The sequence below is a fragment of the Penicillium maclennaniae genome (assembly GCF_028827695.1).
Source record: "Penicillium maclennaniae strain IBT 15551 chromosome Unknown utg000008l:1.0-3552695.0:1.0-3555053.0, whole genome shotgun sequence".
Lineage (NCBI taxonomy): Eukaryota > Fungi > Ascomycota > Eurotiomycetes > Eurotiales > Aspergillaceae > Penicillium > Penicillium maclennaniae.
The window spans coordinates 2,079,670-2,101,380 of NW_026623220.1; the positions used below are offsets into that span (position 1 = coordinate 2,079,670).

The window sequence follows — 21,711 nt, forward strand, 5'->3', positions numbered from 1 at the left end:
CAATCTGACTCGTGGGCATGTTTCCCGGGGTTCCAGTCAACCAGAAAATGGCCGGCACCCACACTTGGCTGTGACCAGGCCGTCTGTCCTCTAGAACTAGTGGTTGATCAAAGAGCTAGCCTTTGGACCGAGTGATGGCGGAGTATATCTTCATGGAATGGTTGAAATAAATTGACAAGAAACGAGATGCAGAGGCCTAAGGACCAAGTAAATAAACAAGAACAAAATCTAAGAATCTTCCGGCCAACCCCGTCCTTCGCCGTATCCTCATGCTGTAAGATTCAATCAGAACTCCACTAGTAATGCCTCCTTTCTATATCCCATCGGTCTCAAATGCATGAATTGTCACACCATTCACCAACGTCGACCATACACCGCATCCTCGGCTCTCGATCGATTGGACCCCGGTCGGCGGTTCGAATCACGCGAATCCGATCGCTTCGGAGCAACCGTAGGCTCGTCCGCAGCCCGCAATAACCCAGTAGGTGCTTTGAAGTCCAAAGTACCCTGCTTGTCTTGGAACTTTGACTCGGCATCTCGGCCGAAGAGGGCCATCATGTCGCCCATGGTCAATTTCCCGGCAGCAGACTTGCCCTCGATGGTCATTTTGGCGAGCTCACGTTTACGTTCTTGTAGGTCGACGATTCGCTCTTCAACGGTGTTCTTGATAATCATACGGTAGATCTTGACGTCAACTGTTTGGTTGAGACGATGGACACGGTCGATAGCTTGTTCCTCGACAAACTGTAGTTGAGATGTTAGATAATGTGTGATAATAACTGGGTGGGGATTACTTACAGGATTCCAGAATGGCTCCAAGATGACGACACGGCTGGCAGCAGTCAAGTTGAGGCCGAGCGCACCGGCGCGCAAACTACAGAGCAAAACTCGAGTGCTGCTGTTGTTCCGGAGCTTGTTGAGACTGGCTTCACGATGGTCGTTTCTCATCTGACCGTCGTAACGTGCGAATCCAATGTTGGCGCGCTTCAGGAAGGGCTCAATCTTGTCAAGCATGGAGGTGAAGACCGAGAAGACAATGAACTTGTAATCCGCTGACTCCTTGTGAAGAATCTTCATCAGATGACGAACCTTGGTCGAGGGCAGCTCTCCATTTTCACCCTCATCGATATAGATGTCGTCGTCCAAGTCGGACTCATCCTCGAACTTATCTAGAGCAGCGGGCTTGGATTTCTTGCCAGTCGGAGAGTCTAAAATATCGTCATCGGTATCTGAATCATCAGATCCAATCCAATCACCGCCGCCGTCCGCATTTTCATCGTCAAAGCCGCCGGCCTTTTCTAGGTCGGGCATCTTGCGTTGTCCTTCGGGGACAATCCACTCGCCATCTTCTTCATCTTCGTCGTCGCTATCAATCACAACTCTCCGGTTCCTCCGAGGCCGAGCAGGTTGATCTTCCGCGTCATCTCCACTGTTGTGTTTCGGTGTTTTCTTGGACTTGTGCTTCTTCTGATCTTTGCCCATGAAATCGGTGTTCAAGTCCTTTTCACACTCACTGCAGCGGGTAGCACCGCTCTTGCCTTCTGCCTGGCTAAGTTCGATTTGGCAAACATCACACTTCTTGGTGACAACACTAAGCGCGCCAAAAAGATCGGCAACATCATCCAGGTCGCTTGCCTTAGAATCTTTCGACTGAGTAGAGGAGTTTCCATTTTGCAGAAGAACGTCCTTGTCGGCGGCTAAATCACTTTTGACCAGATCGGGATGGTTGCAGGATTGACGTAAACGCAAGAGTAGAACCAACGCCCCAGCATAGTCAAGTTTAGAGCCCATCATCTGCTCCAGGCTGTTCTCAGTCCTTGCCTCCAGGCGCTTGTAGAAGCTCATCTCTCCCGGCATGAATTCAGCATCTACTCTGATAACTTCACGCTTCACAATCTTGAAGCCGTTGGAGCGTTTCTTTTCGCCACCCTCCGTTTCCTCATCCTCGTTATCTTGGTTTCCTTTCAAGACGTCCTTGGTGCGGCGCTTCATGAACGCCTTCAAGTAGACTTGCAGGCGCTGAATGGCTAGACCGCCTCGGCCATTGGCGAGTGGACGGCTAATCTGATCTCTCCACACAGCTAGGTCGTCAAAGGGTTTGATTCGAAGGAATTTGATCAGACTCTGCAACTCATCAAGGTTGTTTTGCATGGGTGTTCCGGTCAAGCACCAGCGGAACTTGGCGTCGAGTGCACAGGCGGCTTGTGTGGCCTTCGCATTACGGTTCTTGATAGTGTGTGCCTCGTCAAGAATGATACGGAGCCAGTGTAGGGCGAAAATACCCGATTTCTTAGTCTTGTCCGAAGCCGCCGTGGCAGATTCTGATGTGAGAGTGCCGTAAGTAGTGATTACCACGTCGTAGTCGTCTAGTGAGCGGGCCGTCTTGGCTCTGTTGGTGCCGTGATAAACACAAACGCGGAGTCTGTGGGATTTCTCGACTTTGTCGAGAATCTTCGCCTCCCATTGTTTGATGAGAGCCAAAGGGGCAACAACAAGTGTACTCTTGCTGAGAGGAGTCGAGGGATCAGTTTTCTTATCCTTCTTAGCGTCGTCGTTTGCTTCGCTGTGTTCGTCGATTTCGGATTTGTGGTTCTTGAGGAGGAGAGCAATGGCTTGGACAGTTTTACCAAGACCCATATCATCGGCAAGAATTCCGCCCATCGGGAAGATTCCTTTGGTGGCTCGGCGGCCAGTCTCTTTGTCACACATCCACTTGACACCATCAATCTGGTGAGGTAGAAGTGTGACCTTGAGGCCTTCCACGATGCCACTGTCGTCATCTTCATCGCTATCACCCGCTTCATCGTCGTCATCTTCCTCCTCGGCCTCCTCTTCGTTACCGCCTTGGTTTGCAGCTTCATCCACGATTTCGTTCTCAGGTGCGTCTTCACTTGCCTCGGCTGCCTTGTTATTAAGCTTCTCGGCTGGCTCCTGCTCGGTTGACTTCGTGTCGTTCACGGTCACACCCTCAAGCTGAGCAGCCAAATCATCAAGATCATCGTGATTCTTCTGCGAGGCCGAATCCGGTACAGCTGGTTCGGCTTTTCCTGGCAGCTTCTTCTTGCTCTTGCTCTTCTTCTTTCCTTTGCTCTTGCTTTTGGATTTTGAGGCCATCTCTTCCTCCTCATCTTCGAAAGCACCCTCAAGGAGAGCTTTGATGTTCTCATTTGCCTTTTCTGTATCAACATAACCATGCATGTCCATAGAACCAAAGCCAGGCGCATTACTGCTTCCGAAGGTCGTCGCATTGTTGCTGGACGGACCCTCATCCTTAGTCAGATCAATGAATGCCTGAAGATTCTTTGACGCATTCGATGGCTTTGGTGCCGATGGTTTCGATGTGAAAAGTGGTCGAGGGGCACGAGGAGTTGTCCACGTCACATTTTCAGGGCGTTTGATCGGAGTCGCGCCAGGAGGCAACCCTGACGGGTACCCTGATCGGTGATCATTATAGGCTGATGGTCGTACGGGCTGGAACGGATCGAAAGGACCACGCTTAGCCGGAGTTCCAACAGCCGCCGAGTGGGGGCGATAGCTCTGAGGAGCTCCATGCTGCTGTCCGGGGTACTGTGGCCGAGTTTGTTGTTTCGGTAGGGACTGCTGGGGCTGCTGCACGGGTCGGTGATGCTCTGCCCGCGGCCGATTCGATTTGGGGATGTTGAATAGGTGGTTCGATTGGTTCCTGGGCTGGTTTGGCTGGTTGGAACGGTACTGGGAGGGGCCGATCGGGGAGGGTTTGCCAAATTCCGGATGTTGAGTGGCTGAAGGCCGAGATGGTTCATTCTTTTTGCTCGGAGTGGGGGCGTCTAACGGTGCGTTGCTTTCTCTGGCCATGGTTGCGAGTTGAGTCTTCGGTGAAGACGTAATGACCAAGGCGCTCGGCGGTTACTGGACGGGTGCAGGTGATTCTCGAACCAATACTATCGAGATTGTAGAATGTTCCCCGCGGTCGCAAAATCTACTTTGTAGAGACTGGCCGTACAATGCAAGGGAGGGATGGGACAGCTGATGACATGGACTTCAGTTAGCTTTGTGTGGAATCCTAGTGGGATCGACCAGTCGATTTCTGACCATACTGCGCTTGCACGCTTGATTTGACGCCTTGAGGGCTATAGACACATGGACGCAAGCATGAAGAAAAGACGAAGGGCATGACTTACCTCTGATCAGACCATCATAGACCAAATTTTTGAAGTCTTTGACGCGGGGAAGTGGCAGATGCGGAAGAATCGCGGGTCGAGCGTTATCGATAACATTTCAATTTGTTTTGGGTTTCGCCCTAGCAACCGTTCTAGCCTTAGGCACCAAAGCACAGAGGATGTGAGCAAACCCAAATTGCCATCAGGACCACGCCTTGTAGCTTGATAGATCCATGGGTATGACCCCAAAATCAAGGAGACCTTGGCACTTGAATATGTCAAGTGCCGTCCGTATCATTAGAGTGACCTACATGCAAAATGCCTGAGAATGAAGTCAAGGTATATTGCTGCGCCATCTGCACTTCAGCCTACGCTCAGGATTCGAGTGAGATAGAGACGTCATTCTTTCTGAGATCATCTCAAATATTTTGAAAGTACAGAGGTAATTGCGTCGCCTAGCATATCAAATTTCCCCAAGAACACTTTCTAAGATTTTAGGGACAATCACACTAGCATCGCCTTGGAAGAACCAATCACCCTTCGTCGAATTCATCACAGCGACGTCGTTTGGATCCATATTGATAACAGCAACCCGGGCGCCATGACTGCGAGCAATCTCCGTATAACCCGCAGCAGGCCAAACGCGAGAGCTCGTGCCGATGACCAGCATCAAGTCAATAGGCCCAGATTCAATCCACTCGTCCACATAATTCAGGGTGTCTTTGGGGAGGGCCTCCCCAAACCAGACCACACCAGGACGGAGTAAACCGTTACATTTGGGACACCTTGGCAGTTCCTCAGGTCTCAAGTCAGGAAGCGGGTTGCTCGCGTCAGAGATGTCGACTTCATTGGCGACACCGGAGCTGTCATCCCCAGAGCCGGCGGGGAACAGCGCCTTCTGAGGAATCTCCAGCGCGGGGACAATGGGATCGGTGAAGTCATTGCTTCGTGTGTAGTCACAATAAAAAGAAGTACATTTGAGGTCGTAAAGAGAGCCATGGAGCAATTTTAGCTGTTCCGCGGGGTGACCTGCGCGCGGCGATAGACCTGAAATTGAGGTGTTAGCAGCGAACAGACGAGAAGATACCTAAATTAGGATGCAGAGGGTTGCTGTAGTACCATCGACATTCTGAGATATTGTCAAGAAATCTTTATTCATCCGCGAGAGTTTTGCCAGTGCATAGTGAGCTTTGTTGGGCTGCGCCTGCAGCGCCATGTGTCGGCGGTAGCTATAAAACTGCCAGACCAGCCCCGGGTTTGTCTCAAAGGCCCCTGGTGTTGCGAGGGCGGTGGCATCGAAAGAGCGCCATAATCCTCCAGCACCTCGAAACGTGGGGAGGCCCGAGGCTGCGGAGATGCCAGCTCCTAGAAGGGCTAGGATTCGGCGGCTGCCCTTGAGACATTCGGTGAAGGACTCCAAGTCCGCCATCGGAATGGAGCGAGCAGCTTGCTTGACGGATGCCATCTTGTAGGATGGAAAATATACGAAAGTGAAGGAGCGAAAGAGAGGGACAAGAAGAGTTTGTTTGATTATCGGATGAAGTATTGCGGGAGCGGGTGACGTGGGGCCTGGGCAGCCGATCCGGGTTGCGGCTCCTTCACTTTGGGCATTACTTGGCTTATTACTCTTGACAGACATACTCTCAGGTCTCTTCATTCAATGTATCTCATATGAGTTCCACATGGCAAGCAAATAGTAGTACGGACCTGCAATTGTTGTGAAAATGCTTATTAAGGAGCTAAGAGTCCGGAATAGATGTCCCTGTGTACACTCACTGTTCGATCCCTATGCCCCGCCCCACCTTGAAGCATATGTGATCACATTTAATGGCTTGAGGTCGTTGAACTGAATTGTAAATTTTCCTTCAGGACTAAATTACTCGGTCCCCCGATGTTTGTTACTACGAAGCGAGACTTTGCGATAGCCCGGGACAGCCCTGTGGTACTGAAGGTAATTTACCAGAACAGTGAACTAAAGGGGTTTGGTGTAGTTGCTTCCCTCTCAGTCGCCATCAAACTTTAATGCCACCAGGTTAAAAAATCGAGAATTGAATCAGCCTCAAATCGAAGCATACTACGGAAATGAACGAGTGGAGAGGCGCTATCACATCTGATTGAAGCTCTTCGTCTCAAGAAGCTCCAGATTAGTGAAATGGGGGACTATGCAGTGGTAATGCCCAAGAAAGACTGTCATCTCCCGGACAATAGAGGTATTCAAAGGTAAATGGATGGCTTCTCATGCAATCTAAGCTAGGAACTCACTTCACTGATTTTGGTTGGTTGAGGGCATTGGCGTCGTCTTCACCCTTGCTTCGGTGGGCTGCCAAGTCTACCCAATCTCCGATCCCATTACCCCGAGTAACAAGCCAAGACATGTTAAATGGTGAATTTTGGGCAGTTCAGCATATCTGACATCTTTTGACATGTTAGCCGAGTGTTGTCCTTGGGGAATGACGCCCACATTCCAACTGTTGCCAACGCACCTAGCGGGCACTGAATAACAGGAGTCGGCACCCCAGGCAGGACGTAGATTCTTTTGCATGACAAGATCATTGTTTTCACAAAGAGTGACTCTCTCGTTGTTACTGTTCTCTTTCGCTTCAAGTGAGAATGCTCGCGCCGTTACTTGTCTTTGCGACCCTGTTGTTTGGTGCGGTGGAGGCGAAGGATCAAGATGAATCATCCACAACATACGACTTTGTTATTGTTGGCGGGGGTACTAGTGGCTTAGTCGTTGCTCACAGACTTTCAGAAATGGCGGATGTGACTGTCGCTGTTATCGAAGCCGGAGACTCGGTTCTCAACAATCGCAACGTTACCAATGTTCAAGGTTACGGCCTGAGTTTTGGGTCAAGTATTGATTGGGCTTACCAGACAGAAGACCAGAAATATGCAGGCGGAACGAAGCAGATTATGCGCGCTGGGAAAGCCATCGGTGGCACCAGCACCATCAATGGCAAGCCACACCTTTCCATGTCTACTCATGAAAGCTGCTCATGGATCTGTTCAATGCTAATTTTGCGTAGGAATGTCCTATACTCGAGCCCAGAAAGTGCAAATTGACAATTGGGAGCAGGTAGGGAACAAGGGTTGGACTTGGGACAGTCTTCTGCCTTACTATAAGAAATCGGAAGCATTCGAGGTCCCGACCCCGGACCAGATTGCTCACGGTGCTGACTACTACATCAACTATCATGGTGAAAATGGCCCTTTGAAAGTCGGCTGGCCTAACATGATGACCAACAGCAGCATGCTTTCCATTCTCGATGAAACTTTCCAAACATTAGGCCTCCCGTACAACCGCGATGTCAATGGCGGCAACATGGTTGGACTCACGGCGCATCCGGATACCATCGACAGAGAAGCAAATGTGCGCCATGATGCGGCACGAGCTTACTACTGGCCTATCGAAGGGCGATCTAATTTGAAGATCATCTCGAATACTTACGCGAACAAGATTATCTGGGCTAACTTGTCTAGCTCCGAAGCTGTCGCAGTTGGAGTTGAGGTTACGGGCCCAGATGGAGGTGAGATAATATACGCTTCGAAGGAGGTCATCTTATCGGCTGGATCCCTTAAATCATCGGTTATACTGGAGCTTTCAGGCATTGGAAATCCAGATATTCTCAACAAATACGACATCCCCGTCATGGTCAACATTTCTTCAGTCGGGGAGAAATTGCAAGATCAGACGAACAATGGCCTCGCCTACGAAGGAACGGAATTTTGGCTCGGCACGCCGACTTTCTCTGCCCTACCATCGGTAGACCAGCTATACGGAAAGAACGTTTCCGCCGTCGCCTCCGCCATCAACTCCAGTCTCGCTACTTACGCAAAGTCTGTCGCCAACGCCTCAAATGGTGCCGTCCAAGAAGCCAATCTTCTGTCGGCTTTTCAGCTACAGCACGATTTGATTTTCAAATCAAAAGTGCCGTTTGCAGAGATTGTATATCTTCCTATTGCGCACTCATTCGCTAGTGAATATTGGGCTTTACTTCCTTTCTCGCGAGGCAGCATCCACATTAGCTCAGCAGATGCCATGCAGCCCGCCTCAATCAACCCAAATTACTTCATGTTTCAACCGGATCTCGACTTTCAGGCTGATGTGGCTCGCTATATTCGCTACACTTTCGCCACCGCGCCCTTGAGTGACCTTGTCAGCGATGAGTTTTCGCCAGGTCTGGATCACGTTCCCAAGGATGCATCCGAGGATGTATGGACTAGCTGGGTTAAATCTACTTGTAAGTTGTCCTCTTTTTTGCTTCCCCCCCTCTACCCTAATCATTGAACATGTCTAACCGTCTCTCAGATCGATCAAATTACCATCCAGTCGGTACCGCAAGCATGCTTCCCCGGGACAAAGGAGGCGTTGTCAGCCCTGAGCTCAAAGTCTACGGTACCAGGAATGTCCGAGTCATTGATGCTTCCGTTCTACCATTTCAGTTGTGCGGGCACTTGACAAGCACGCTCTACGCTGTAGCCGAGATGGCATCGGATTTGATCAAGAAGAAGTATATACCCAGGGCGAATACGCCGAAGATGGCTGCTGTAAATAAAACCATGCCTCATTAGACATGAGGACAGCAAATACAATGTACCAAACTGAAAGTTCAAAAAATAAGATGAGAACTAGATAAGACGACCACGTAAATAGACTAGATCTCATCTCTACCATCTTCAATGCTGCTCTTCAGGAGGAAGCTGAACCTCAACCGCACCCTCCGCCAAAGCACGATTCTGAGCATTCTTCTTAGCAATAAAAGAAGTTATATGCTCAGGAACCTCTGTCATTTGGCCATCACCACTGGGCACAGGCTCACCGAAGGTCTCCCAAATAGGAACCACACCTGTCCAAATCCTATTCGTAATCTCCTCCTTGTCTGTGTCCTTGCGCTCATCTGAAACACCACCATCACGAATCTTCCCGCTCCCATCCACAACCTTCACCTTCAAAATTACAGTCGAAGACATCTCCGCCTTGTCAGGCGGCACGCGAGTGTTATTCCAGCGATCAGTAAGAACCGAGTTGGTGATCAACTCCATGGCCCAAAGTTTCTCTGCTTCGTCGGTGACAAGCTTGGCATATCCGTGCAGTATAGCAGAGCGGTAGTTGTAGCTGTGCGAGTTGGGTGTCAGGGATAGAATCAATCCGTCTATTTTGCTGGCTGCAACGCAGATGGGGAGTCCGTCCCCTTCGGAATTGCGGGCTAGATTCATGATACGCGAGCTCACGTAGCCGTGTAGGTAACATTCTAGGGGCTCATCGATGCTTGCTGACGGATACTCAAAGGAGCCCATTTGGCCGATCATCGGGAGGATGGCGGGGAATGGGTCCTCGGGTCGGGGTTGAAGGATACATGGAGGACTTGAGAGTCGTTAATGATTGAATGAATTGGGCCCAGATCATAAGTAGCTAAAGGTCTATTGTCAGTAGGTAAGCTCACGATTTATGAAGCCCCTGCATACCGCGATGCTTATAGCGGTTGGCCGTATTAGACGTCCGCTTGGGATAGGTGAGTGTGCGTCCCATGGTACGTAGGTATACACTGAATGAATGAATCAAAGCTCGGAATATCAAAACTAGACAGTTATAGTTCTTGACGGTAATATATACAGACTCGTTGACGCCCTTTCAATCGAGATAAGACTCGCTTTCCACGACCCTATTGAGCAGGTCCATCCGTGTCAGGGTTCCCCGCGGTGCGCAATTGGCCGCCACGACGGAGTTCTCGACCAGGAAAGTCGCGCGATGAGTCAAAGGTTCAGTATTGGAAGCATGGATAGGTGACGCTAAATCTTGATGTCGTAGTTCAGAAGTAAGCTTGTGATGCGAAACATGTGCGTAGTGATTGGCCCACACCGCCGAGGCCGTTATTGAACCTCGCGATAACATCCATTTGCCTTTATCAACCAATATTTTGGCTTTCGATCATGGCATGCAGATCTCTCGCCCGAGTCTGCGCGCAGTTGCGCCCTTCATGTCGCTCTATCGTATCGTCGCGTGCGAGCCTTGTCTCGAGCAGAATCCCTCGGAGGGCGTTCGCTACCTCCGTTGGCGCCGCGGAGCTCAAATTCGGCCAACCGCTGCACGAGACACATCCCCACCTCCTCGAACCTGGTGAACGTACGTTAGATAATGTCGCATTGGACTATTGAGTTGCCTAGCTAACTATGATCGGTGAATAGTTACACCCGGTGTCACCGCTCTTGAATATGCCCAGCGCCGCTCGCGACTCGCCAATAAGCTCCCCAAGGGCGCAATCGCTGTCCTGGCCGCCTCGGAGGTGAAATACCGCGCACCGGGAATCTTCAATGTTTATCGACAAGAGTCCAATTTCTTCTATTTGACAGGTAAGAGCCCGCCTGACAACCTTGCAACGCCATGCAGGGATATGAGCTTATCATACACCTTTCCACGCGCAGGATTCAACGAGCCGAATGCTCTGGCAATTATCGCAAACGATGGCTCCGGCGATAATCATATCTTTCACCTTTACGTACGGGAAAAGGATCCTCAGGCGGAGCTTTGGGATGGAGCGCGCTCCGGCACCCGGGCGGCTGTAGATGTCTTCAACGCCGACGAGGTATGTGAACTTGTTTTGCCAAAACTTCCGGGAGCTTGATACTGACTGTGTATGATTTAGACTGGCAATATCGAGCGTATTGGAGATATTTTGCCCAAGATCGTCACCCAGGCCACCGAGGTCTACTCTGATATTCCTGGCTTCGATCCATCCAGGTCTTCCTTGCACCGATATCTTTACGGCCCTACAGTAGCATCGGAGAAGTTGAAGAAGGTTGTTGATCACCGCAAGGTTCAGCCCTTGAAACACATTCTCAACGAGATGAGAGCTTTCAAGAGCGAGAACGAGGTGGTGCATTTGCGTCGACTTGGACAGGCTTCCGGACGTGCATTCACCGAGTCAATGCGCCAGAATTTCACTATGGAGAAGGACTTGTGTTCGTTCTTGGAGTACCAGTTCAAGGTGAATGGTGCGGACGGCAGTGCTTTTGTGCCTGTTGTAGCCGGTGGCCAGGTAAGTATTTTGCAATTTCATACCCTAGTTGCCTCAAACTGATCATTTCAGAATGCTTTGGCTATTCATTACACGAGGAATGACGATGTTCTCCAGTCAGTATAGCTTGGAATGTTTCGCGAATAGTGGCGCTGATACTATGGGCACAGGGACGGTGATTTGGTTCTTGTCGACGGCGGCGGTGTAAGTACTGCACATTGTAGCTGATGACCCGGAGGCTAATGTACAACAGGAGCTTGGAGGCTACATCTCCGACATTACCAGGACATGGCCGGTCAACGGCAAATTCACAGACCCCCAGCGGGATCTATACAACGCTGTACTCAATGTTCACCGGTCCTGTTTAGCCCTCTGCCGCGAGAACGCAAATCTCTCCCTGGACAAGCTACACGGCATTGCCGAGAATGGCTTGAAAGACCAGCTTAAGCAGCTTGGATTCGACCTGTCTGGCAACGTAAGAGTCAACCATCTTCAACGCGCAGAAGATGTAGCTGACTGTGACACACAGGCCATCTCCACATTGTTCCCCCACCATCTCGGCCATTACATTGGCCTCGATGTTCACGACTGCCCCGGCTATTCTCGAGGGTACAATCTTAAGGCTGGTCAATGTATTACGATTGAACCGTGCGTCCCGGACCCCGATTTCAGAAGTTGACAGGAGCTAATCTATCCCAGCGGCATTTACGTTCCTGACGATGACCGATGGCCTGTACACTTCCGCGGCATTGGCATTCGTATTGAAGATAGCGTCTGCGTAGGAGATGAGCACCCGATTGTGCTGACACCCGAAGCCGTGAAGGAGGTATGTTTCGCCAATGATTTGTTTACTTTGGGTTGTACTAAGTTCTCTTCAAGGTCGTTGATATCGAGGCACTGCGTCCTTAGGCCTAGTCAGTGTATAATAGTTGCCAGATACCCTTTCAAAAGCCGTGTACAATACATTATCATTACCCTTCCAGCCGACGTGACATGGTTTCAGTAGGTTGGCTTTGTGAAAATTTGGGGGCTGGTCCGATGCGGGGGTGGTTGGGAACGGTGATATTCTTAGAGGGTCTGTACATCCGATGAATATTTGCAACTAATCGAGACCAGGAAGTAGAGATAAAATAGAAAGAAAGAAGTTGGTGAATGGAACGTCGCGCGGGCAAAGAATGCAATGTTGATGTTCATGCTTCGCGCGACGGCGTTGGTTGTCCCGGCGCAGCCAAAACAAACTACCAAAAGGCTCCACCACACGACTTTGCCCTTCAACCTTCAACCTTCGACCTTCGACCATCTTCCGTCTCCACCCACTACTCCCCCTTGAACTATCTTGCCTTCGTTTAAACGTCTTTGTCAGCCTCCTCCATTGTGCTCTGTGTCACCATGTCCAGCCTCTGAAATCACCCGAGCCCTGCAAGACGTGTAACACGTCGCGTGCTCGACGTCGAATACCCCTCTACTACTGACCTCTCTCATTGACTCGAAGTACGCGTTTAACCCCCAAGGGAGAGACCCTATGGCCGCTGTGTTCATCCCACCTTCTCCTCGAACCTCCGTGAACATGTCGACTCGACGCCCTCTCGCCAACGTGCCGAATGCAACCAATTCTCCCCACAGGGCAGGGCTCCTGCCGGCCAAACGAGCTCGGTCTGGACAGCTTGAAATTCCCTATGGCCAGCCTCCGCCCAAGAAGCAGGTGATGGACGCGGTGGATCAAGAAACTCGGTCCCCTTCGCGAAACCGGTCGACGGCCTACCAGAGCACCGAGTCGAAGCTTTTCTCGAGACGGTCCAACAATCCCAATCCTAGTGCTTTCGAGAAGAAGCTGGTTGCTGCTCGTGAAAAGGATCGCACTTCGCAGTTAAAGACGGCCAGAGGCGAGAAGCCCTCCACGGACACCATGGACACAATTCGACAGTGGCAACGGCATTACCGTAAGGCATTCCCGCAGTTTGTCTTTTACTTTGACAGTATTCCGGAGGATGTGCGTCGGAAGTTCTCTCGTCAGGTTGTTGCTCTAGGAGCTGTAAGTGTTACCTCGCTTGGGTTTCTTCGCGTGATCTTAACTTGCCACATCTGCTGGGTTGGCAAGATACGTTCGGCTCCTGTTTGTCTTTGCTAACATGTTGAATCGTAGCGTGAGGAAAAATTCTTCTCTCGTCTGGTCACTCATGTCGTCACTTCGCGTCCAATTCCACCAGAAGCCTCTACAACCCCGACCGAGGAGACGGCAACTGGAACCGATGGCGAGGCCAATATGCAAACAGTAAACCCTTCTTTACTGGAAAAGAACGGTGACGCCCACCTGCAGCCTTCACTAAAAAATGATACGCGTCGGGATCAAGGGACCATGGATGTTTTGCAGAGAGCTCGGCAGATGGGTATGAAGATTTGGGCATTGGAAAAGCTTCAGCGCATGATCACAACAATCAATGACAATGACATCGGTGGTCAGAATGATGCCTCCCGGAGTAAAGCAGCCGCTACGGCCAACGGGCGTGGTGAAAACGATCTGTCGCGTGTTCTTCGTCAGGAGGCTCTGAATGGACCCTCTGACCGTGATCCATTGTCATCGATGGAGTTGTGCATGTTCAAGGGGCCTTTCGTCTACATCCACGACATGAACGAGAAGACGAAGCCGGTTATGGTCCGAGAGTACGCCAAAGTTACCCGACGCCAGGATGGAGTCTGGCCACAGTTCCGAAGTGCGCCCTTGGGCAAGTGTCCATTCATCGATGAGCCTCCGAGCCGCAAGGAATTTGACCGTCACCGCATGCGCCAAATCCAAAAGGAGAAGAAATCGGCTCTGCAGAACATGGACGATCATCGCACCAAAGCATCGGCTGCTGCCGCCGAGCGGGCTATCGACACCAACTTGGTGACTGAACTGCACAAGCCCAAACGGTCGGAAGAGCAACAGCCCCATCAACCCGAGGCCCCGGCAAAGGCTTTGACCGACGAATCCCACGAGCGCAAGAGCTCAGAGAGCTTCATTCCTCCTCATTTCCCCGAACCGGCCCCTTCTACACCGGCCGTGAGCCTGCGGCTTCTGGAGTACAGCCATCCAATGTCACATCCGCAATTCGGTCCCAGATGATTTCATCAACCGCCGCCGCACCAGGAGCGAAGGCAGGTCTGAGTAAGGAAGTTCACGGCTTGAAGAGGAAGGTCCTCGAAAAGGGCAGCGGCATTGGATCGATGGCTGCTCCGCAACGTCCCATCAACGGGTCCGCCGTCCCCGTTAAGGCTCAAACCTTGACCAAACCCATTGTTCATGAGAAGAATGGCCGCTCCCAGGAGGACAGTGGGAACCAAGTAGACGCCGCTGGCACGAAGCGTCGTCGGGATGAAGATCAGGACAATGAGCAGAAGAAGCCAGAGCGGCGTCGAGATCCAAAGCCTGGCTATTGTGAGAACTGCCGTGATAAGTTCGATGACTTTGAAGAGGTTGGTCTTCTCCATAACCAATATTGACATAGGCTAACAAGGAATCCACAGCACACTCTGACCCGAAAGCACCGCCGCTTTGCCCAGAACACGGCCAACTGGGCCGAACTTGATGCCCTGTTGTTTGAGATCCAACGTCCTTTGAAGGAAGAGTACGAATTTGACGATTGATTTGGAGACACCACAATGATCCGGCATCGAGTTTCGGCATTTGGCTTCTTTCGACTGCCCTACATAATGGCCTCTGTCGGATTTTATTTTTATTTTCTCTTCTCTTTCGAGCTTCTATGTATTCTTTTCTTCGGTGATGGTGCCATGCCTTTGGAAGTGATGGCTTGCATACACATACCCCGGCATCGACATATTCGCATACTGTGGAGTTTCTCTTTTCGCCTCGCATCAGCAATACGCAATCGACAGCACTGCATTCCGATTGCTTCCTGCTCTGACCTCCCTTGGGCGGAGGTTGTCCACTCGTTACGACCTTTCCTACCACTTCATTTCACTTCTCCCTTGTATTTCTTACCCAACATTTTGCATCCAAATCACAGAAACGCACGTCTTTTCTGCAACGGTAGTCGAGATCATCCCGGCTTATGACCTCACCCTTTTTTCTTTTTTCTGACGGCCAGGTGGTGGAGATTGCCTGCTTGTCTTTGACCCCCCCTATCCGACAAGTCAAGCACCAGGCATGGCATGTGGTATATGGATGTTGTAATCGTGAAGCATGGAAGGCGGAAGGCAGTGCATTGATTTTATTTACATGGCTACATATGTCAACGAAGCTTGCGGGCCTAACTGTTTCGTTTATCTAGTTGTTTCTTATCTTCTCATGTTTGATGCGGCGGTGTCCTTTCCCCAGTGGATGGTCATACCCGGCGCTGGTGGCGGAGTTTGATGTCCGTTTTTGTTTTGACCGCAGTATTACCCAATGAACTTGATCATCCCATTGCTTCTACTTATCACTTCGTGTATGTCTGTGTCAGAGATCGCCCGTGGGGTAGAATTTGAGTCAGTACTCGATGTGAGGATCACCGAGTGTACCTTGCAAGTTGTCGAGTCCTCACCGACACCTACAGGAACCGGATGAGAGACCTACAGGGAAAGTATGAGGACCAGTAAGTCGCCTAGGCACCGTGTGTTGTTGCTTTCCAAGTATGAACCTGTTCTCAGTCAACTACTAAATTCAATGACTGGAGTACTGATCCGCAAGTAGGTCGTCGGGTATGTCGCTTTGGCCTCTGCCTTCTGGTGGTGAAATAAAAACCTCCGAGCCTAGAATCAAGCAGAGAGATTTTCCCTGAAAGTTTTCCTTCTAATGTGTAAACCTCATCACTTCCGGTCCGAGAATAACTACGACTCAAACATGTACACAGTCTTGTACCCCTCCGCACTTAGCCCCAAACGGCAGGAACCTCGGCGCAAATTGGAGGCGGTGAGTCTGCAACAGCGTCAATCGCATTCTGCATTAGCACCAGGCTATGATTCATTATAGGACGAGATAGAACACATGCTACTATGCACAATTTGAAATTAAGAAACTTATTTACATGTCTTGGAATGACGTGGTACCAGAGCTGCGCAAAGCCGAACCTCTGACCCAGCTGTTCGGCGATACTCTTCAACACGCCCTGGCACTATTTTTTGTTTTTCCCCGGAGATGCTCCCGTCTACGCCGCATAACCCAGCACGAAACATCCGGACAGAAGGAAGTGTAATGAGCGCTGGTGTATATAAGAAGTGTACTGCGCTGTCGGGAAAAGCTGACTTTGCATCAGTCTTTCTTTTGGGCTTTCGGCTCTTAGCTTTCGTTCTGCCGCTTTGCCTCGGCCTGTTGAGGTCATCCCCACGACATTGCAGCTTCTCGCAGCTCCGCCGACCACCAACCCTACTAGGAATTGCCGTGAGAGGTCTTTGAGCCTGATTTCCGATTTCAAGCTGGGATAAATACTTCGTGATCCTCCTGTCCGGCTCTCCATTCCATATCACAACGTCATGGCAAATCCAGCCCTGCGGTCGCTTTCGCGGTCTGTCTTGACTTGCCCCTCGGTTCTTGGTACGGCTACGCTGCGTGTTGCGCCTCGACAACTTCGATCCCTTCGTGGTTCTCGATCCATCCTGCCCTCTTTTCCGCGTTCCCAGGTCCGACACAGCTCGTATCACTCACCCGAACCGACTACCAATGCGCGCAAGAAGGTGACCATGCAGACGTTGAAGAACTTGTACAAGAAGGGGGAGCCGATTGCTATGATCACGGCATGGGATTTCCCTAGTGCTCATGTAGCCGAGGCGGCGGGTATTGATGTTGTGCTGGTAGGAGATAGCTTGGGGATGGTGGCGATGGGGCTGGAGAACACAACCGAGATGGTAATGGATGATATGATTTTGCATTGTCGCAGTGTGGCTCGTGGAGCGAAGAGCTCGTTTATTGTAAGTTTCTCCACCATGCTTTGAGAGGGGTTGTATTGACTTGTGAAGGTTGGTGATCTGCCCATGGGGTCCTATGAGGTGAGCCCCGAGCAAGCCGTGCAATCGTCCATTCGTCTTGTCAAGGAGGGTCATGTCCATGCGGTGAAAATTGAAGGTGGCGAGGAGCTGAGTCCGACGATTAAGCGCATTACTCAGGCTGGCATTCCGGTCGTGGGCCATATTGGCCTTACACCCCAACGTCAAAATGCGCTGGGTGGTTTCCGAGTCCAGGGCAAGACCTGCAAGGGTGCTCTGCAGCTTTTACAGGATGCCAGGATTATGCAAGAAGCCGGTGCTTTCATGCTTGTCCTTGAGGCAATGCCGCAGGAGGTTGCAACCTTGATCACATCGAAACTCCAGATTCCCACGATAGGCATCGGCGCCGGCAACGGCTGCTCCGGTCAAGTGCTTGTCCAGGTCGATATGACCGGCAACTTCGAGCCCGGCCGGTTCATGCCAAAATTCGTCAAGCAGTACGCTGATGTGTGGAGTGAAGCGGCCCGCGGGATCACACAGTACCGTGACGAAGTCAAATCCCGCGCTTTCCCTTCAAAAGAATACACCTATCCGATTTCGAAGGAGGAGCTAGCGGAGTTTGAAAAGGCAGTCGAGGAGATGGATCGTCAGTAATGATTTATATAATGCCCTGTTGTCATGTTCTTGGATCAGGCCATCTGCTGTGCATAAAGCTTGTTCATTTGTTCGGATTTGGCGGTGATGCCACCTGTTCAGCCGAACGCCGGCGTCATTGAGTAAGCGACGATCAATTGATCATCTGTTTTGAAGCACTGTATTTGTGATCAGTAGAGTTCCGTCAAAAATGGAGAATGTGACGTGACGCACTCGCCATAATCCGCCGACGCCCTCGTCTAGTCCTGGAGCGAAGACACTATTCACGTAGCAAAAGACTGAATCCGTATCCTTGCAGTCCAGCTTCTTTCGAAGGAATTTGACCACGGTTTCAAACTTCTGTGATGCGCTGATCTTGAACACCCGAGTCTTGAGTATCGGGGCAGATGGCAGCGGTTGGAACCGCACAGTGACTGCATAAGTGTTACTTGACTAGTCGAGGGACGGAGTAACTAAAATTTGACTCTTGCGCAAAAGAAAAATACGCAGATAACATGCAGGGGAGACTTTTGGAGAAAAAAATGACACGAAAGTGCAGCTGGACGTACCTTTGCCAGCATCGATAGCTTCCACGTCGGCCAAGGCCTGATGCGCATCGCGGGGGAGGCCTGTCAGCATCACCGAGGCACTCATGTTCATTGGTAAGTCGGCACCGTGATTATCGTCAGGTATCGGCCCATCTCCCCTGCTTGGAGAGTCCGAATCTGTCCGTTGGCTTTGGCGGCCTGGGCTGGGACGATGTGAGAGAGTACTCGATCCGGGCTGGTTGCCGGAAGAGTTTTGCGCGGAGCGCTCTAGAGGCGATGAAGGATCCATGGCCAAGAACTTCAATTTTTGAGCCTTCTTCGTGTTCCTGATCTTGTGGATAGGTTGGGTGGATGAGTAGTTGGAGAAAGTCGGGTGGGAAAGGAGCGCGGAACCATGGCTGATTTGCGTCTGTCCGAGTCCAAATCCACCCAGCACGCTACATTCCGTGCTAGATGCGCATCTGTATTTGTCCTTCATTTGCTTTACATGTTTATGTCTAATTCACCGCTCCTGTAATTGGGCGATATCAAGTAAAATTGAAATCCAGCCAAGAAGAGCTCCGCATCCGCCTGAGGCTATTGCCCCGCCAGTGATAACGTGAAACCCGTCAATCAGACCAATAATGAATGCAGAGATCCCCACTACAAGACCGGCGTCAATGAAAGCCTGAGACCTTTTCTCGGAGAATTGGCAAATGCCGCGAACAACGAAGAGCAGTCCAAAAACCAGAGCAGTCCTCAGAGCCCACGAGGTTGCAAGCCCTGTAAAAGAATCTCGATAGTCCACGATAATCTCTTCACGAGCACTTTTATAATAGATACGGGCCAACCGAGTCTCCAAAAATGGTCTGAAAGTCAAGGGCTGAGACTACTTGGAGCCCCGATCGAAAGTCCACTCCGCGGCCCAAATGCCCCAGATCGGCGATGCCCTCAGCAAAACCGAGGTCGGCATCGTGTCTGGTTGTGAGCAGTTTAAATACGTCGGCGCGAACCTGCTTGTGCCCCGCGTCAGGCGGCGGGAATGGTGACATTACACAAAGGAACCAAGGATACAATCATGAGTGAATAGTATATGTACTTTAAGAAATCAAAAGCATAGGAACAGCGGTTTCCATGGACGTGCCGTCGAGCGCTGAGTCATCCAGCCATCATATCACCACTCCAACTCCCCCTCTTCCTTCCTTTCCTTTACTGTCTTTTGCGGTGATCGTATTACTTGCTACCCTGCTTTACCGTCCGTTCCTCGACATACCATTCTCACATACCTTTCGTGTCGACCCTGACCCGGCTCCCTGCCCCGCTTCCTTACTTCCCCGCCTCGATTTGGGGGTAATCTTTCGACCAGTGACCTCATTCTACGATACCGCTCCGATTCTTGCAATACCAGCTCTCACATCTGAAAACCACTCAGTCCACACGAGAACTCCACGCCGGTGACAAACAGCAAACATGTCCAGTCCTAAGCGAAGAATCGAGACAGATGTGAGTTCCCCATCAGCTAGCTCCGATAAGGCACCAGGGTCCCCGCAAATGCTAATACCGAGGTTTTTGTTGCTCGCATAGGTCATGAAGTATGCTTAGAACTCTCACTGAGCTTGTGAAGCTCCTTTTTGCTAACCTTCTCTCAAGGATGTATGCCCGCCAGTTCCCCTCCTCTCTCCCGACCTGATCACACTCTACGGCACCAAAGACCATGAACTCGACCCACGATGTTTGATTGTTGGAACATGTCTGATGATAGGGTATAGGCTCATGAGTGACTATGAAGTGACTTTAGTGAATGACAACAGTAAGGAGTACTATGGCCTCACGGACAACTTGCTCAAATGCTAATCGAACACTAGTGTATGTACTAAATCCATGTGGCGAATTCCCTGGCGCATTTTAATTCGATTCCCCCTCATCGCAGGCAAGAATTCTATGTGCGCTTCAAGGGTCCCGAAGAGAGTACGTTCTTGCTCGTCCTTGATTGGAATCGCATCATATTTACCCTCTCTTAGCACCATTTCAAGGTGGTCATTGGAAAATCCACGTCGAGTTGCCCGATCAGTACCCATACAAGAGCCCCAGCATAGGATTCGTCAATCGCATTTTCCATCCTAATATTGATGAGCTGTGAGTTGAATGGTCCCGGCGTTCCCGAATGCCTACTCATAATATCACCCAGGTCCGGCTCTGTCTGTCTCGATGTCATCAACCAAACATGGTCACCCATGTACGACATGATCAACATCTTCGAAGTCTTTCTGCCTCAACTACTCCGCTACCCTAATCCCTCCGATCCTCTCAACGGCGAAGCTGCGGCATTGATGATGCGGGAACCAAAGGGCTACGAGGCGAAGGTGAAGGGTATGTAGCGCAATCGGCCATCATCGCTGCCTTGTGAAACCACTAAATATCCTATGCAGAATACGTCGCCAAATACGCTAGCAAGGAAGCCGTTGACGAAGCAGGCGAAGATACTGAGTCCGAGGACGAGCTCAGTTCCGCGGGCAGCTACGATTCTGGTGGCGAAGAGCCCGCCGGCGCAATGGACGATGTCTAAAGGTCTCATCTGCAGCCAGTAGTCTGGTCAACTCGGATCTGCACGGACATATTGCATTCCCCAAGTAGTTCTTATACCTTTGTTGCCTATGGGAGCAAGATCAGCGGGCGTTTCATTTCACGTGGCGTTTCTTATTTCCCCACTCTTCTTTTTTGGTTTGTGGTGCAGCTCGGCATTGTTATGCTTATGGGTGGAGTCAGGGATGGATCATACTGGTATTGGCGAGGCTGTTGAACCAGTGGACTAGTGCTGACTATCTCGGTATTGTCCGCTTTTTCACCAAGTGGATTGTTTCTTCTTGGGTCACTTCCGTTTAGAGAATGCCGGTGTTTGAGCCTCAAGAGCCGCAAAAACTTTCACTTAGGCTGTACAATCGTGTAATCGTTTATCAGATCAGAATAGAGCCTTTAAACAAAACGCTGAGGTGATATAATCCGAAACCTCGAAATAGTACATCTGATATACCAGCAAAAAATGGAAACTCTCGAAGCACCATCTTTTCCTCGATCGGATCAAGAAAGTTACGTCGTAACATGAGGATGACTCGACCGAAGCCTCTTGACATCACCGTTGCCGACTTGACCAAGCAGCTGCTAAGAAGCCTTTGCAGGACCCAACTCTCTAGAAGACAAAAGCCGAGGTTCTGGCGTTACAAGAGTAGAATAGTTGACAGATGTCCTTCTTACGGGCGGTGCATGTTGCACCCCTGCAAGTGAAGGCGGATCTTTACTGTCAATGAGACCCTTCCGACCGTGAGCACTAATGTTCGCACCTCCTTAGATTGCTCATTGACCCATAGCTGTCGAGGGGGGTTTACTATGTTGCATGCTGAAGGCAGATCTTGGATATCCATTCATTCAGGCTCTACCCAAAGACCAAGGAAACGTCAGGAGATGAATGTTTCTGAGAAATAGAACCAAATTATTGACCAG

At 50.6% G+C, this 21,711-nt stretch overlaps 9 protein-coding genes across 9 annotated transcripts; 5 read left to right on the plus strand and 4 right to left on the minus strand.

The window, feature by feature from the left end:
- Nucleotides 1-354: 354 nt before the first annotated feature.
- Nucleotides 355-3,834, minus strand: N7477_009762 (putative SNF2 family helicase/ATPase; the record flags this gene model as incomplete). Its single annotated transcript, XM_056971423.1, has 2 exons — nt 355-744; nt 799-3,834. The coding sequence occupies 2 exons, from the start codon at nt 3,832-3,834 to the stop codon at nt 355-357; spliced, it is 3,426 nt and encodes a 1,141-aa protein (XP_056818402.1).
- A 768-nt stretch (nt 3,835-4,602) lies between these two features.
- On the minus strand, nt 4,603-5,604 carry N7477_009763 (SIR2 family NAD-dependent protein deacylase; the record flags this gene model as incomplete). The annotated part of the gene is made up of 2 exons (XM_056971424.1): nt 4,603-5,186; nt 5,259-5,604. The coding sequence occupies 2 exons, from the start codon at nt 5,602-5,604 to the stop codon at nt 4,603-4,605; spliced, it is 930 nt and encodes a 309-aa protein (XP_056818403.1).
- A 1,145-nt stretch (nt 5,605-6,749) lies between these two features.
- N7477_009764 (GMC family oxidoreductase) lies at nt 6,750-8,711 on the plus strand (the record flags this gene model as incomplete). The annotated part of the gene is made up of 3 exons (XM_056971425.1): nt 6,750-7,095; nt 7,166-8,380; nt 8,449-8,711. 3 exons carry the CDS (start codon nt 6,750-6,752, stop codon nt 8,709-8,711), a joined length of 1,824 nt encoding a protein of 607 aa, XP_056818404.1.
- A 105-nt stretch (nt 8,712-8,816) lies between these two features.
- N7477_009765 (pyridoxamine 5'-phosphate oxidase family protein) lies at nt 8,817-9,669 on the minus strand (the record flags this gene model as incomplete). Its single annotated transcript, XM_056971426.1, has 2 exons — nt 8,817-9,504; nt 9,584-9,669. The coding sequence occupies 2 exons, from the start codon at nt 9,667-9,669 to the stop codon at nt 8,817-8,819; spliced, it is 774 nt and encodes a 257-aa protein (XP_056818405.1).
- Nucleotides 9,670-10,070: 401 nt separating this feature from the next.
- On the plus strand, nt 10,071-12,064 carry N7477_009766 (aminopeptidase P family protein; the record flags this gene model as incomplete). Its single annotated transcript, XM_056971427.1, has 9 exons — nt 10,071-10,263; nt 10,326-10,723; nt 10,784-11,176; nt 11,228-11,271; nt 11,326-11,359; nt 11,409-11,630; nt 11,685-11,803; nt 11,855-11,981; nt 12,035-12,064. The coding sequence occupies 9 exons, from the start codon at nt 10,071-10,073 to the stop codon at nt 12,062-12,064; spliced, it is 1,560 nt and encodes a 519-aa protein (XP_056818406.1).
- A 613-nt stretch (nt 12,065-12,677) lies between these two features.
- N7477_009767 (protein serine/threonine kinase activating protein nimO) lies at nt 12,678-14,779 on the plus strand (the record flags this gene model as incomplete). The annotated part of the gene is made up of 4 exons (XM_056971428.1): nt 12,678-13,187; nt 13,299-14,195; nt 14,255-14,608; nt 14,660-14,779. The coding sequence occupies 4 exons, from the start codon at nt 12,678-12,680 to the stop codon at nt 14,777-14,779; spliced, it is 1,881 nt and encodes a 626-aa protein (XP_056818407.1).
- A 1,824-nt stretch (nt 14,780-16,603) lies between these two features.
- N7477_009768 (3-methyl-2-oxobutanoate hydroxymethyltransferase ECM31) lies at nt 16,604-17,707 on the plus strand (the record flags this gene model as incomplete). Its single annotated transcript, XM_056971429.1, has 2 exons — nt 16,604-17,038; nt 17,087-17,707. The coding sequence occupies 2 exons, from the start codon at nt 16,604-16,606 to the stop codon at nt 17,705-17,707; spliced, it is 1,056 nt and encodes a 351-aa protein (XP_056818408.1).
- A 98-nt stretch (nt 17,708-17,805) lies between these two features.
- Nucleotides 17,806-19,186, minus strand: N7477_009769 (ubiquitin-like protein ATG12; the record flags this gene model as incomplete). The annotated part of the gene is made up of 5 exons (XM_056971430.1): nt 17,806-17,865; nt 17,921-18,120; nt 18,256-18,671; nt 18,741-19,040; nt 19,107-19,186. The coding sequence occupies 5 exons, from the start codon at nt 19,184-19,186 to the stop codon at nt 17,806-17,808; spliced, it is 1,056 nt and encodes a 351-aa protein (XP_056818409.1).
- Nucleotides 19,187-19,683: 497 nt separating this feature from the next.
- On the plus strand, nt 19,684-20,779 carry N7477_009770 (E2 ubiquitin-conjugating protein UBC8; the record flags this gene model as incomplete). Its single annotated transcript, XM_056971431.1, has 7 exons — nt 19,684-19,716; nt 19,864-19,976; nt 20,029-20,079; nt 20,144-20,181; nt 20,235-20,349; nt 20,402-20,583; nt 20,643-20,779. 7 exons carry the CDS (start codon nt 19,684-19,686, stop codon nt 20,777-20,779), a joined length of 669 nt encoding a protein of 222 aa, XP_056818410.1.
- Nucleotides 20,780-21,711: the final 932 nt, after the last annotated feature.